The sequence below is a fragment of the Somniosus microcephalus genome, chromosome 13 (assembly GCF_052327205.1).
Source record: "Somniosus microcephalus isolate GS21.2 chromosome 13, FLI_Smic_1.0, whole genome shotgun sequence".
Lineage (NCBI taxonomy): Eukaryota > Metazoa > Chordata > Chondrichthyes > Squaliformes > Somniosidae > Somniosus > Somniosus microcephalus.
This window is the reverse complement of record NC_140999.1, coordinates 198,164,706-198,181,457: the sequence shown is the minus strand read 5'-3', so window position 1 is coordinate 198,181,457 and position 16,752 is coordinate 198,164,706. Positions and strand designations below refer to the sequence as shown.

The following is a 16,752-nucleotide window of genomic DNA, read 5'->3' as shown; positions in this document are numbered from 1 at the left end:
GAGGCCATGGAGGGATTTGAAAACAAGGATGAGAACTTTTTTTTTTCAAAACATGCCTGGCATCAACTAACCATTCCTCCTTGATGTCACTTTTTAAATCTCTTCTCTCCTACATTTTCAACCTTGGTGATGCTATGGGCCTTTCAGTTATATTTATCTAAAACATTATTTCTGTTGAAGGTGATAATTACCCATCAACCTTCTGTGCACCTAAATTATACAAATTTAGATTCTGGCCTGTGCGTAACTTCAGAGGTGATTAAAAATTTATAATTTCATTGGATATTGCACAGTGATGTGGACATGAACACGCTGGTATTGGAGGCTTCAGAAAATCAACCCCCAGTGGGGAGTCATACCCTTCAGGACAATGAGATAGATGTTACAGTACCAGGGATGAGGGAGTTCAGTTTTGTGGCGAGATTGGAGAAGCTGGGATTATTCTCCTTGGAGCAGAGAAGGTTAAGGGGAGACCTAATAGAGGTGTCCAAAATTATGAGGGGTTTTGATAGAGCAAGTAGGGAGAGACGGTTTCTTCTGGCAAGTGGGTTGGTAACCAGAGGTCATTGATTTAAAATAATTGGCAAAAGAGCTAGAGGGGAAATGAGGATAAATTTTTTCAGAGGGTTGTTAAGATCTGGAACTCACTACCTGAAAGGGGGGCGTAAGCAGAGTCCATAGGAACTTTAAAAAGGCAATTGGACATGTACTTGAAGAGGAATAATTTGCAGGGCTATGGGGAAAAACCTGGGATGTGGGACTTAAATCGGACAGCACTCTCAAAGAGCCGGCACAGGCACAACGGGCCGAATGACCTCCTCCTGTGCTGTAAGATTCTATGATTCTGTGCACCCTGAGGTGTCTCGGTTCATTAATCGAGTGAACTAATTGAAATAGATTACGATTTTATGTAGGGCCCATTGAGAAACCTGGATGAAGGGTCTAGCCCATAGCACACAACACCAGTAAGGTTGAAAAGAATAGGAGAGAAGACCAGGTCACTCAAGTAGTAGTGGTCGGGTGATGCCAATCTTGTGTTTTAAAATAACTTGTGCATTGAGGATGAAGAGGTGTCTTAGTTTTGAGGTACTGGGTAAAGCAGTTGGGATAGGTGGTGTTTGGAAGCCTTCAGGGATGCAGGGAGGATAACGTGTTGCTAGGACAGTCCGTTTGGCACTTTGGAGGAACAAAGAGCAAAGTTGAACATTAGCAACTTAAAACTGCAGCAGCATATTCCACAGGCCTGGAAAGCAATTTAAGTAGCTGTTGAATGTAGACTGAGAGGATGTATTTAAACTTCTTCCCTTTCTACATTCAGAGTCTGCAGATGAGAGTGTGCTGGCCGCCAGCCAGCTGAGGAGCCGGCTCCCACAGTCCATGAAGATCATGCACGAGATCATGTACAAAGTGGAAGTGTTGTACGTGTTGTGTGTACTGCTGATGGGAAGGCAGCGGAACCAGGTTGGTGACAGACTCAAGGCAGATTTCATCAGAACTTGTAACCTTTGTGTCTCTGGGTCTTTCCCTTTGAGAACTAGTCGCACTTCCCAGCAGGTCCTCCAGCATATTCTTACTCCTTCTTTCAACCTTGAACTAGAGACACTGGCCTTTCCAAAATATTGGCCCATTTGTTGATGGCTTAACCAAGTTGAGAAACACTGCCGTTGTGAGCGGGTACTGGGTCTTGGTATGTGCTATGCTTGTAGCCTGCTTTAATGTTGCTACCTGATCCCAGTTTCTAAAAGGGCGATAGCAGCACTACAGAAAGTTGTTGTGTTCTGTACAGTGGTGAAATGCCATCGCTCACTTTATGCCTCAAGCTTTCCCATATTAGGAGAACCATGAAGCATTTTAGAGGTGTCAAGTGTTAGATTTGGAGATTTCACCAGATCATAGAAACATGGGCCCAGAAATTCGGGTCAGAGGCTTCCCGCGGGTGCAAGCCCCCGACCTGCACTTATCTTGCGTGCCGACCGTTGTGCTGTGGGCCCCCGTGGAATTGCGATCCTGGGCCTCTTCCAACTGCCGGCGCGCAGTGCTTGCGTATCCCAGGGCGCAGTTAGTTCGATGCGTCCCCTGGGATCACGTGGGCCATGGAGAGCCAATGGTAGCAGGGAATGCTTCATTCATAAGTTTGACAGGTATCAAACCTATAAATACCATAAGCCCCAAAAATCACTAAATCTTCAAATAAATTTTTTTTAAATCACATTTTTAAAATAAACTATAAATTACATGAAATAACTATTTTAAACAGTTAAAATTTTTGGGAAAAAAAATTATTTTCTAACGGGGCTAAAAATAAACTTACCTTTCTTTAAAGTATTTAAAAATAATAAACCTGTGGAAAAAATGTTTTAATTTTAATTAATAATAATAATCAACTTTATTGTCATTGTTAGTGCACAAGTGCAGTACAACAAAATGTAGGCTTGCGGCTCCCGAGAGTGTACATTTAGATTAAGACATTTAAACATTCAACATACATTTGGCTTGTAATACATTTAACATAAACATAACCATAATAAAGTGCATTGGCAGATGTGCAGGATTTAGAGTTTATTTGTGGAGTTCAGTAGGATGACAGCCCTGGGAAAGAAGCTGTTCCTAAATCTGGTTGTACGGGTGCAAATGCATCTGTAGCGTCTCCCAGATGGCAGGAGGGCGAACAGACTGTGGCTGGGGTGGGTAGGGTCTTTGATGATGGACCGTGACCTCTGTAAACAGCGTTTCTGGTATATGTGCTCTATGGTCGGTAGCCGGGTGCCGGTAATGCGTTGGGCAGTTTTGACTACCCGCTGCAGGGCTTTCCGGTCATAGTAGCTACAGCTGCTATACCATACTGTGATACAGTTCGTCAGGATGCTCTCTATTGTGCAGCGGTAAAAGTTAGAGAGGATCAGGGGTGACAGGTTACATCCCTTCAGCCTCCTTAGGAAATATAGGCGCTGCTGGGCCTTCTTCACCAGAGAGGAGGCATTGAGGGACCAGGAGAGGTCTTCTGTGATGTGGACTCCGAGGAACTTAAAGCTTAAAATTCACCACTTACCTTGTAAAAAGCAGGTCTTGCGACTGCTTTTTACATGTCTAACTTCTGGAGACTTACACTCCCGGGAAAACCTGCAAAAAAAACATAAGTTCGATGCGCACGCGCCACCTCTCCTGCGCACGTGTTCGACTTCTGAACCCCTTTCAGGGGAACGGAAGTGCCAGTTTCCCGCGCATGCGCAGTGCATGCACGGAACTGGCACTTCCATTGGGCCTACGGGTGAGTACCCCGTGCGTACTCACCCGTGGAGACCCGAATTTCTGGACCATAGAAACATAGAAGATAAGAGCAGGAGTAGCCCATTTGGCCCCTCGAGCCTGCTCCACCATTCAGTGCGATCATGGCTGATCATCCAAATTCAGTACCCTGTCCCTGCTTCCCCCCCATATCCCTTGATCCCCTTAGCCTTAAGAAATATATCTAACTCCTTCTTGAATATATTTAATAAATTGGCCTCAACTGTCTTCTGTGATAGAGAATTCCACAGGTTCACCACTCTGGGTGAAGAAATTCCTCCTCATCTCAATCCTATTTGGCTTACCCCTTAGACTATGACCCCTGGTTCTGGACTCCCTGCCATCGGGAACATCCTTCCTGCATCTAGTCTGTCTAGTCCTGGTGGAATTTTATAAGTTTCGATGAGATCCCCTCTCATTCTTTTAAGCTCCAGCGAGTATAAGCCCAATCGACCCAATCTCTCCTCATACGTCATTCCTGCCATCCCAGGTATCAGTCTGGTGAATCTTCGCTGCACTCCCTCCATGGCAAGAACATCCTTCCTCAGATAAGGCGACCAAAACTGCACACAATACTCAAGGTGTGGTCTCACCAAGGCCCTGTACAACTGCAGCAAGACATCCTTGTTCCTGTACTCGAACCCTCTTGCTATGAAGGCCAACATACCATTTGCCTTCTTAACTGCCTGCTGCACCTGCATGCTTACCTTCAGCGACTGGTGTACAAGGACACCCAGGTCTCGTTGCACTTCCCCTTCTCCCAATCTATTGCCGTTCAGATAATAATCTGCCTTCCTGTTTTTGTCACCAAAGTGGATAACCTCGCATTTATCCACGTTATACTGCATCTGCCATGCACCTGCCCAAACACCCAACCTGTCCAAATCATGCTGGAGTTTCTCGGCATTCTCCTCACAGCACACACGCCCACCCAGCTTTGTGTCGTCTGCAAACTTGGAGATATTACATCTAGTTCCCTCGTCTAGATCATTAATATATATTGTGAATAGCTGGGGTCCTAGGACTGATCCCTGCGGTACCCCACTAGTCACTGCTTGCCACTCGGAAAAACACCTGTTTATTCCAACTCTTTGCTTCCTGTCTGCCAACCAGTTCTCTATCCAAGTCAGTACCTTGCCCCCAATCCCATGTGCCTTAACTTTACACGCTAATCTCTTATGCGGGATGTTATCGAAAGCCTTCTGAAAGTCCAAATACACCACATCCACTGGTTCTCTCTTACCTATTTTACCAGTTACATCCTCAAAAAATTCCAGTAGATTAGTCAAGTATGATTTACCTTTTGTAAATCCATGTTGACTTTGTCTGATCCTGTCACTGTTTTCCAAGTGCTGTGCTATTACATCTTTTATAATGGACTCTAGCATTTTCCCCACTACCGATGTCAGGCTTACCGGTCTATAATTCCTGTTTTCTCTTTACCACCTTTTTTGAATAGTGGGGTAACATTAGCTACTCTCCAATCCATGGGAACTGTTCGAGTCTATAGAATTTTGGAAGATGACCAGCAATGCATCTACTAGTTCTAGGGCCACTTACTTGAGTACCCTAGGATGTAGATTATCAGGCCCTGGGGATTTATCGGCCTTCAATCCCGTCAATTTCCCTACAAATACTGATTTCTTTCAGTTCCTCCCTCTCATTAGACCCTATGTTCCCCTACATCTCTGGGAGGTTATTTGTGTCCTCCTTTGGGAAGACAGAACCAAAGTATGTATTTAATTGGTCTGCCATGTCTTTGTTCCCCATTATAAATTCCCCTGAATCTGACTGCAAAGGACCTACGCTTGACTTTACCAATCTTTTTCTCTTCACATATCTATAGAAGCTTTTACAGTCAGTTTTTATGTTCCCTGCAAGCTTACTCTCATACTCTATTTCCCCCTCTTAATTAATCCCTTTGTCCTCCTTTGCTGAATCCTAAACTGCTCCCAATCCTCAGGTTTGCTGCTTTTTCTGGCCAATTTATGTGTCCTCCCCTTGGATCTTATGCTGTCCCTAATTTCACTTGTTAGCCAATGTTGAGTCACCTTTTTTGTTTTATGTTTATGCCAAACAGGGATGAACAAATTCTGTAGTTCATCCACGCGATCTTTAAATGTTTGCCATTGCCTATTCACTGTCAACCCTTTGAGTACCATTCCCCAATCCATCCTAGCCAACTCGCGCCTCATACCATCGTAGTTTCCTTTATTTAAATTCAGCACCCAAGTCTCTGAATCAACTACTTCACTCTCCATATTAATGAAGAATTCTATCATGTAATGATCGCTCCTCCCCAAGGGGCCTTGCACAACAAGATTGCTAATTAATCCTTTCTCATTACATAATACCCAGTCTAAGATGGCCTGATCTCGAGTTGGTTCCTAGACATATTGGACCAGGAAACCATCCCGTATACACTCTAGGAATTCCTCTTCCACAGTATTGTTACCAATTTGGTTAGACCAATCTTTTTGTAGATTAAAGTCACCCATGATAACTGCTATGCCCTTATTGCAGGCATCTCTAATTTCCCGTTTAATGCCATCCCCAACCTCAGCATTACTATTTGGGGGTCTGTATACAACTCCCACTAACGTTTTCTGCCCCATGGTATTTCTCAGCTCTACCCATACAGATTCCACATAATCAGAGCTGATATCCTTCCTTACTATTATGTTGATCTCTTTAACCAGCAATGCTACCCCACCGCCTTTTCCTTTTTGCCTGTCCTTCCTGAATATTGAATACATTCAATATCATAGGATTGTCTAGGCTATTGCGGTTCCAGTACTGGATCTCCTGCATGCTCAGAGAACCCCTGTTGCTTTTTTGGTCAAGGAACAGAAACCTAGAAGTGACCAGTCTGTTAATTTAACACGTTTGTTCAATTGCTCATGTGTTTATCACAAAGAACAAGCAGGTTGCTGCCGCTAAATAGTTGTAATGTTCTGTCCACTGTGATTGATTGGAGAATGCATCTGTTTAACTGGCTGATATATCTGTGACTCACCATTTTAGTTTAGTGTGAAATGAACAGAATTTAATTTGAGGAAGTGATTACTCCTGCTACTGGTTTCCCTGACTCACCAATGTTACTCCCAATACTGATTCACACTTGAGCCCAGTTCCACAGCCACCACCAGCCCCTGCTCCGTAGCTATTCTAAGGTTGGAGAGTGTGAGTGTGTTCCAGACCTTCAGTGAAAGAGACTCCGCGGCTCAACTTGATCTTCGTGCTCCGTCCACACGAGCATTTGTCAGCACCTGGCTCGATGGCAATCGAGTGGGAACACTGGTCTGCTTCCTTATTCCTAGCCTGAGGATGCTGAGGCAACTTATGGTACCCGCTGTCGCACTGATTGAGATTAACTCTGCAAAGTCCGTGGCCAAGATGCTAATTTCCTTTGCTTATTATCTAAACGTTAAGTTTTTCATTAAATATTGGAAACTGAAAAAATTCAGACAACCAAATTTTCTTGGAAACCTCTTAGTTTCCATGTTATAATATGGCACCTTGGTGGGAATTGACCCCGAAACCCTCCCGCTCTGTCTCTGCGCACCGCAGGATGGGCTGTTCACTAAGCCGGAGACCAGCCGTTGGAAGTTATTTCTATGTTGGTTTTTTTCAGGTTCACAAGATGTTGGCAGAATTTCGACTTATCCCTGGACTGAATAATCTGTTTGACAAACTGATATGGAGGAAGCATTCTACTAATCACGTGCTGCACGGACAGAACCAAATCTGCGACTGCAGTCCAGTGAGTATGAAACTGCTGGGCAAAATGGCTGCTTGCAGGAGTTGATTTATCATCCCTCAGAAACTGCCAGTCCCACTCTCTGATATTTTTTAATATGCAAACTTTCGATGCTCTGGTCACAAATTCCAGAAATTTACTGGGCATGTTGGGTTGTTGTGTGCCTGATCACTTGCCCTGATGATCACTGATCAGTGAGTTCATGGGTAGATCCCTGGCTGTGCTCATAGAGTCATAGATTTAAACAGCACAGAAAGAGGCCCTTCGGCCCATTGTGTCCACGCTGGCCATCAAGCCCTGTCTATTCTAATCCCATTTTCCAGTACTTGGTCCGTAGCCTTGTATGCTGTGGCGTTTCAAGTGGTCATCTAAATGCTTCTTGAATGTTGTGAGGGTTCCTGCCTCTACCACCCTTTCAAGCAGTGAGTTCCGGATTCCAACCACCCTCTGGGTGAAAAAGTTTTTCCTCAAATCCCCTCTAAACCTCCTGCCCCTTACCTTGACAGCGTCGGCGGGAATCTCGAGCGGCAGAGCGGGGCTATAAAAGGCCCCAGAGACCAGGTAAGGCCTCACAGCGTCGGCGGGAATCTCGAGCGGCAGAGCGGGGCTATAAAAGGCCTCAGAGACCAGGTAAGGCCTCACAGTGTCGGTGGGAATCTCGAGCGGCAGAGCGGGGCTATAAAAGGCCCCAGAGACCAGGTAAGGCCTCACAGCGTCGGCGGGAATCTCGAGCGGCAGAGCGGGGCTATAAAAGGCCCCAGAGACCAGGTAAGGCCTACCAGTCTCCGAACTCGGAACTCGGAGGGAAGGAGAGAGGTAAAAAGTAATCCAAGTGTGACGTCACCAGAAAGCGGGTAAGTGATTGGTTGGTAAGTAATTCTCTCTTTTTTAAGCTTAAACTCTGTGGTTTAAAGTTTCTAAGGTGCGATATTCATCATCTAGAATCGGGGCAGAGGGTATTTAAAAATAAAAATTTAATTAATTACACAGAATGGGAGATCAGGTGATGTGTTGCTGCTGCAATATGTGGGAGCTGGTGGACACCATTGATGCTCACAGTGATTACATTTGCAGTAAGTGTTGGCTGCTCGAGGAATTCTGGCTCCGTGTTGATGAGATGGAGTCCGAGCTTCAAACACTGAGACACATCAGGGAGGGGGAGAGTTACCTGGACTCTGTGTATCAGGAGGTAGTCACACCAATTAGATTAATTAATTCAGATGTAGTCCGTGGCCAGGGTCAGGATGGTGTGACTAGAAGTGAGGCAGGTACGGGGATCCAGGAGATAGTGTTGGAGGAGCCGCAGCCCTTGCTCTTGTCCAACAGGTTTGAGGCTCTTACTCCCTGTGAGGATGGGAACGGGGACTGCGGGGAGGATGAGCAACCTGGCCACAGCACCGTGGAGCGGGGGGCCATTCAAGTGGGGGGAGTTAAAAGAAATGTTGTAGTGGTAGGGGATAGTATCGTTAGGGGGATAGATAGAGTTCTTTGCAGCCGAGAGCGAGAGTCCCGAAGGCTGTGTTGCCTGCCCGGTGCCAGGGTTAAGGACATCTCCTCTGGGCTGGAGCGAAACTTGGAGTGGGAGGGGTCCATGTTGGTACCAACGACATAGATAGGACAACGAAGGAGGTTCTGCTGAGGGAGTTTGAGCAGCTAGGGGCCAAACTAAAAAGCAGAACCACAAGGGTAATAATCTCTGGATTACTACCTGAGCCACGTGCAAATTTGGCTAGGGTAAATAAAATTAGAGAGTTAAATGCGTGGCTCAAAGACTGGTGTGGGAGAAATGGGTTTTGCTTCCTGGGACACTGGCATCAGTACTGGGGCAGGAGAGAGCTGTTCCGTCGGGACGGACTTCACTTGGCCAGTGCTGGGACTAGATTCCTGGTGAATCGAATAACTAGGGCTGTAGAGAGGGCTTTAAACTAATTAGTGGGGGGGAGGTTTTAAGAGAGCGAAAAATAAAAATGACAACGGAGAAGGCAATAGAGCAAGGTAGCAGTGGGGGAATTAAAAACCAGAGCGTGTCAGGAAGGGACAGAATGTATAATGATAAAGGTAAAGTGGTAAAAGCAGGAATAAATTGTCAGAAAACATATTTGAAAGTTCTTTATCTGAATGCACGCAGCATTCGTAACAAAATTGACGAGTTGACGGTACAAATAACTACACATGGGTATGATCTGGTGGCCATTACAGAAACATGGCTGCAAGATAATCATGACTGGGAACTAAACATACAAGGGTATTTGACATTTAGGAAGGACAGACAGGAAGGAAAGGGAGGTGGGGTTGCTATGTTAATCAAGGATGGAATCACTGCAATAGTCAGAAATGATATTGGGTCAAAGGATCAGGATAGTGAAACAGTTTGGGTGGAGATAAGGAATAATAAGGGGAAAAAGTCACTAGTGGGCGTAATCTATAGGCCTCCTAACAGTTGCAACTCTGTTGGTCGGAGTATAAATCAGGAAATAGTTGGGGCTTGTAATAAGGGAACAGCTATAATCATGGGGGATTTTAACTTTCATATTGACTGGACTAATCCAATTGGGCATGGCAGCCCTGAGGAAGAGTTCATAGAGTGTATTAGGGACGGGTTCCTTGAGCAGTATGTAACTGAACCAACCAGGGGGCAGGCAATCTTAGATCTGGTCCTGTGTAATGAAACAGGATTAATAAAAAATGTCCTAGTAAAGGATCCCCTTGGAATGAGTGACCATAATATGGTTGAATTCCAAATTCAGTTTGAGGATGAGAGAGTTGGATCTCAAACCAGCGTACTGAGCTTAAATAAAGGAGACTATGAAGGTATGAGAGTAGAATTGACTAAAGTGGACTGGGAAAACAGATTAAAGTGTAAAATGGTACAAGAGCAGTGGTCTACATTCAAGGAGATATTTCACATCTTTCAAGATAAATATATTCCACTGAGGAAAAAGGGGAGTAAAAGAAAAGACAGCCATCCGTGGCTTAGTAAAGTAATAAAGGATAGTATCCGACTGAAAACAAGGGCATATAAAGTAGCCAAATCTAGTGGGAGGATAGAAGATTGGGAAGCATTTAAAAGCCAGCAAACAATAACTAAAAGATTGATTATGAAAGTAAACTAGCAAAAAATATAAAAACAGATAGCAAGAGTTTCTACAGCTATATAAAAAGAAAAAGGGTGGCTAAAGTGAACGTTGGTCCCTTAGAGGATGGGACCGGGAAACTAGTGGTGGGGAACATGGAGATGGCAAAGATGCTGAACAAATATTTTGTATCAGTCTTTACAGTAGAGGACACTAAAAATATCCCAACACTGGACAAACAGGGGGCAATGGGGGGGGGAGGAGCTAAACATGATTAAAACCACTAAGGAGATGGTACTCAGTAAAATAATGGGGCTTAAGGCGGATAAATCCCCCGGACCTGATGGCCTACATCCTAGGGTCTTGAGAGAAGTGGCGGTAGGGATTGTGGATGCATTGGTGATTATTTTCCAGAACTCCCTGGACTCAGGAAAGGTCCCGGCAGATTGGAAAACTGCTAATGTAACACCCTTATTTAAGAAGGGAAGTAGACAAAAAGCTGGAAACTATAGACCAGTTAGCCTAACATCTGTGGTTGGCAAAATGTTGGAGTCCATTATTAAGGAAACAGTAACAGAGCATTTGGATAAACTTAATTTAATAGGACAGAGTCAGCATGGTTTTATGAAGGGGAAGTCATGTTTGACAAATTTGCTCGAATTCTTTGAGGATGTAACATACAGGGTGGATAAAGGGGAACCAGTGGATGTAGAGTATTTGGACTTCCAAAAGGCATTTGACAAGGTTCCACACAAAAGATTACTGATCAAGATAAAAAATCACGGGATTGGGGGTAATATACTTGCATGGATGGAAGATTGGCTATCTAACAGAAAACAAAGAGTTGGGATAAATGGTTCGTTCTCGGGCTGGCAATCAGTAACTAGTGGTGTTCCGCAGGGGTCAGTGCTAGGACCCCAACTCTTTACAATCTATATTAACGATTTGGAGGAAGGGACCGAGTGCAACATATCCAAGTTTGCCGACGATACAAAGATGGGAGGGAAAGCAGTGAGTGAGGAGGACATAAAAAACCTGCAAAAGGACATAGACAGGCTAAGTGAGTGGGCAGAGATTTGGCAGATGCAATATAATGTTGGAAAGTGTGAGGTTATGCACTTTGGCAGAAAAAATCAAAGAGCAAGTTATTATCTAAATGGAGAGAAACTGCAAAGTGCTACAGTACAAAGGGATCTGGGGGTCCTGGTACATGAAACACAAAAAGTTAGTATGCAGGTGCAGCAGGTGATCAGGAAGGCCAATGGAATCTTGGCTTTTATTGCAAGGGGGATGGAGTACAAAAACAGGGAAGTCTTGCTGCAGTTATACAGGGTATTGGTGAGGCCACACCTGGAATACTGCGTGCAGTTTTGGTTTCCATATTTAAGAAAAGATATACTTGCTCTCGAGGCGGTTCAGAGAAGGTTCACTCGGTTGATTCCGGAGATGAGGGGGTTGACGTATGAGGAAAGGTTGAGTAGGTTGGGACTCTACTCATTGGAGTTCAGAAGAATGAGAGGCGATCTTATCGAAACATATAAGATTGTGGGGGGGCTTGATCGGGTGGATGCGGTGAGGATGTTTCCACTGATGGGTGAGACTAGAACTAGGGGGCATAATCTTAGAATAAGGGGCTGCCCTTTCAAAACTGAGATAAGGAGAAACTTCTTCACTCAGAGGGTAGTAAATCTATGGAATTTGCTACCCCAGAGAGCTGTGGAAGCTGCAACATTAAATACATTTAAAACGGAGATAGACAGTTTCCTAGCAGATAAGGGAATTAGGGGTTCCGGGGAGAGGGCAGGGAAGTGGACTTGAGTCTAGATTCGGATCAGCCATGATCCTATTGAATGGCGGAGCAGGCCCGAGGGGCCGTATGGCCTACTCCTGCTCCTACTTCTTATGTTCTTATGTTAAACTATGCCCCCTGGTTATTGACCCCTCTACTAAGGGGAAAAGTTCCTTTCTATCTACACCCCTCATAATTTTGTACACCTCAATCAGGTCCCCCCTCAGCTTTCTCTGCTCTAAGGAAAACAACCCCAGCCTGTCCAGTCTCTCTTCATAGCTGAAGCGCTCCAGCCCAGGGAACATCCTGGTGAATTTCCTCTGCACCCTCTCCAATGCAATCACATCCTTCCTATAGTGTGGCAACCAGAACTGCACACAGTATTCCAGATGTGGCCTAACTAGCGTTTTGTACAGCTCCATCATAACCTCCCTGCTCTTATATTCTATACCTCGGCTAATGAAGGCAAGTATCCCATATGCCTTTTTAACCACCTTATCTACCTGTCCTGCTGCCTTCAGGGATGTATGTACATGCACACTGAGGTCCCTCTGGTCCTCTGTCGTTCCTAGGGTCCTACCATTCATTGTGTATTCCCTTGCCTTGTTAGTCCTCCCAAAATGCACCACCTCACACTTTTCAGGGTTAAATTCCATTTGCCACTGTTCTGCCCATCTAACCAACCCATCTATATCATCCTGTAGACTGAGGCTTCCCTCCTTGCTATTTACCACTCCACCAATTTTCATGTCATCTGCGAACTTACTGATCATACCTCCTACATTCCTATCTAAATCATTAATGTACACTATAAACAGCAAAGGACCCAGCACCAATCCCTGCGGTACACCACTGGACACAGGCTTCCAGTCACAAAAACAACCTTCGACCATCACCCTCTGCCTCCTGCCACTAAGCTAATTTTGGATCTAATGTGCCAAATTGCCCTGGATCGCATGGGCTCTTACCTTCTTGACCAGTCTCCCATGTGGGACTTTGTCAAAAGCCTGACTGAAGTCCATGCAGACTCCATCAACTGCAGTACCCTCATCCACACACTTAGTCACCCCCTCTCAAAGTTCAATCAAATTGGTTAGACATGATCTCCCCCTGACAAAGCCATGCTGACTATCCTTGATTAATTCTTGCCTCTCCAAGTGGAGACTAATTCTATCCCTCAGAATTTTTTCCAATAATTTCCCTACCACTGATGTTAAGCTCACTGGCCTGTAATTCCCTGGTTTATCCCTACTACCCTTCTTGAATAATGGTACTACTTTAGCTGTCCTCCAGTCCTCTGGCACCTCCCCTGTTGCCAGAGAGGTTCTGAAAATTTGTGTCAGAGCCCATGCAATCTCCTCCCTTGCCTCACACAGCAGCCTGGGGTACATCTCATCTGGGCCTGGGGATTTATCCACTTTTAAGCCCGCTAAAACCGCTAGTACCTCCTCCCTCTCAAAACTAATTTGTCCAAGTATATCACAATCCCCCTGCCTGATTTCTATGCCTACATCGTCCTTCTCCATAGTGAACACAGATGCAAAATATTCAATTTAAACCTCACCCACATCTTCCAGCTCTACACACAGATTGCCACTTTGGTCCCTAATGGGCCCTACTCTTTCCCTGGTTATCCTCTTGCCCTTAATATACTTATAAAACACCTTGGGATTTTCCTTTATTTTGCCCGCCAGTGTTTTTTCATGCCCCCTCTTTGCTCTCCTAATTTCTTTTTTAAGTGCCCCCCTGCACTTTCTATACTCCTCTAGGGCTTCCACTGTTTTTAGTCCTTTGTATCTGCCAAAAGCCTCCCTTTTTTCCGTAATCCATTCTTGTATATCCCTTGACATCCAGGGTTCCCTGGGCTTGTTGGTCCCACCCTTGACTTTTACGGGAACATGTTGGCGTTGTACTCTCTGTATTTCCTTTCTGAAAGACTCCCACTGCTCTGATATGGATTTTCCTACAAGTATATTATCCCAATTCACTTTGGCCAGATCCTGCCTTATCATATTAAAATTGGCCTTCCCCCAATTTAGAACCTTTATTTTCCGGTCCATCTTTGTCCTTTTCCATGACTACCTTAAATCTCACCGAATTATGGTCACTGTTACCAAAATGCTCTCCTACTGACACTTCTGCCACTTGCCCGGCTACATTCCCTAGAATTAGGTCCAGTACCGCCTCCTCTCTTGTAGGACTTTCTACATGCTGGCTCAAAAAGCTCTCCTGGATGCACTTTAAGAATTCCACACCCTCTAAGCCTTTCACACTCTGACTATCCTAGTTAATATTGGGAAAGTTGAAATCCCCTACTATTACCTTATTATTTCTACACTTCTCTGAGATTTGCCTACATATCTGTTCCTCTATCTCCCCCTGACTGTTTGGGGGCCTATAGTACACTCCCAGCAAAGTGCTTACCCACTTTTTGTTTTTAAGTTCTACCCATATGGCCTCATTAGAGGAACCTGCTAAGATATCATCCCTCCTTACACCAGTAATTTACTCCTTGATTAATATTGCGACACCCCCTCCTCTTTTACACTCCCCTCTGTCTCGCCTGAAGATTCTATACCCCGGAATATTGAGCTGCCAGTCCTGCCCCTCCCTCAACCATGTCTCTGTGATAGCAACAATATCATACTCCCATGTGTTCATCAACACCTTCAATTCATCTGCCTTACTCGCAAGACTCATTGCATTAAAATAAATGCCATCCAGTCTTGCGACACTCCCTTGTGCCGTTACATATTTGCTCTGCCTTCCAGGCTGACTTGTTTTTTTCCTCTATATTTGGCTGTACATCACCCCCTAGTATAGCTCCACTCTGTATTGGGTAGAATTGAGAAACACTAAGGGGAAGAAAACGTTAGTGGGAGTGGTATACAGACCTCCAAACAGTAAGGCGGAGTTTTGGGATGGCATTAAAAGGGAAATTAAAGAGGCGTGCAATAAGGGCACAGCAGTCATCATGGGTGACTTTAATCTACATATAGATTGGGCTAACCAAATTAGTAACAATACTGTGGAGGAGGAATTCCTGGAGTGTTTACGGGATGGTTTCCTGGACCAATATGTCGAGGAACCAACCAGAGATCAGGCCATCTTAGACTGGGTATTATGTAACGAGAAAGGATTCATTAGCAGTCTTGTTGTACGAGGCCCCTTGGGTCAGAGCGATCATAATATGATCGAATTCTTCATTAAGATGGAGAATTAAGTAGTTGACTCAAAGACTAGGATCCTCAATTTAAATAAAGGAAACTACGATGGTCTGAGGAGCGAGTTGGGTAGGATTGATTGGGGAATGTCATTCTAAGGGTTGATGGTGGATCGGCAATGGCAAACATTCAAAGACCGAATGGATGAACTACAGAATTTGTTCATCCCAGTTTGGCATAAAAATAAAACAAAAAAGGTGACTCAACCGTGGCTAACAAGGGAAATTAGGGATAGCGTAAGATCCATGGAGAGGACATATAAATTGGCCAGAAAAAGCAATAATCCTGAGGATTGGGAGCAGTTTAGGATTCAACAAAGGACGACAAAGGGATTAATTAAGAAAGGGAAAATAGATTATGAGAGTAAGCTTGCAGGGAACATAAAAACTGACTGTAAAAGCTTTTATAGATATGTGAAGAGAAAAAGATTGGTGAAGTCAAGCGTAGGTCCCTTGCAGTCAGAATCAGGGGAATTTATAATGGGGAACAAAGAAATGGCAGACCAACCAAATACATATTTTGGTTCTGTCTTCACAAAGGAGGACACAAATAACCTCCCAGAGATGCTGGGGAACATAGGGCCTGATGAAAGGGTAGAACTGAAAGAAATCAGTATTTGTAGGGAAATGGTGTTAGGAAAATTGATGGGACTGAAGGCCGATAAATCCCCAGGGCCTGATAATCTACATCCTAGGGTACTTAAGGAAGTGGCCCTAGAAATAGATGCATTGCTGGTCATCTTCCAGAACTCGATAGACTCTGGAAAAGTACCCATGGATTGGCGGGTAGCTAATGTTACCCCACTATTCAAAAAAGGTGGTAGAGAAAAAGCGGGGAATTATAGACCGGTAAGCCTGACATCGGTAGTGGGGAAAATGCTAGAGTCCATTATAAAAGATGTAATAGCAGAGCACTTGGAAAGCAGTGACAGGATCGGACAAAGTCAACATGGATTTACAAAAGGTAAATCATGCTTGACTAACCTACTGGAATTTTTTGAGGATGTAACTGGTAAAATAGATAAGGGAGAACCAGTGGATGTGTATTTGGACTTTCAGAAGGCTTTCGATAAGGTCCCGCATAAGAGATTAGCATGCTAAATTAAGGCACATGGGATTGGGGGCAAGGTATTGACTTGGATAGAGAACTGGTTGGCGGACAGAAAGCAAAAAGTTGGAATAAACAGGTCGTTTTCCGAGTGGCAGGCAATGACTAGTGGGGTACCGCAAGGATCGGTCCTAGGACCCCAGCTGTTCACAATATATATTAATGATCTGGACGAGGGAATTGGATGTAATATCTCCAAATTTGCAGACGACACAAAGCTGGGTGGGAGGGTATGCTGTGAGGAGGATGTCGTGAAACTCCAGTACGATTTGGAGAGGTTGGGTGATTGGGCAGCAACATGGCAAATGCACTATAATGTGGATAAATGTGAGGTTATCCACTTTGGTGGCAAAAACAGGAAGGCAGATTATTTTTTGAATGGCAATAGATTGGGAGATCGGGAAGTGCAAAGAGACCTGGGTGCTCTTGTGCACCAGTCGCTGAAGGTAAGCATGCACGTGCAGCAGGCGGTTAAGAAGGCAAATGGTATGTTGGTCTTCGTAGCAAGAGGGT

General features: G+C 44.6%; 1 protein-coding gene across 4 annotated transcripts in view; it reads left to right on the top strand.

Moving 5' to 3' along the window:
* Positions 1-16,752, top strand: part of LOC147108967 (short transient receptor potential channel 4-associated protein-like) — a 102,060-nt gene that overhangs the window by 43,973 nt on the left and 41,335 nt on the right. For all 4 annotated transcript variants that reach the window (XM_086005964.1, XM_086005963.1, XM_086005962.1 and 1 more), the window contains exons 9-10: positions 1,319-1,461; positions 6,920-7,048. In XM_086005964.1, the coding sequence (XP_085862090.1) occupies positions 1,319-1,461; positions 6,920-7,048 (272 nt within the window). The remainder of the gene's footprint in view (positions 1-1,318; positions 1,462-6,919; positions 7,049-16,752) is intronic.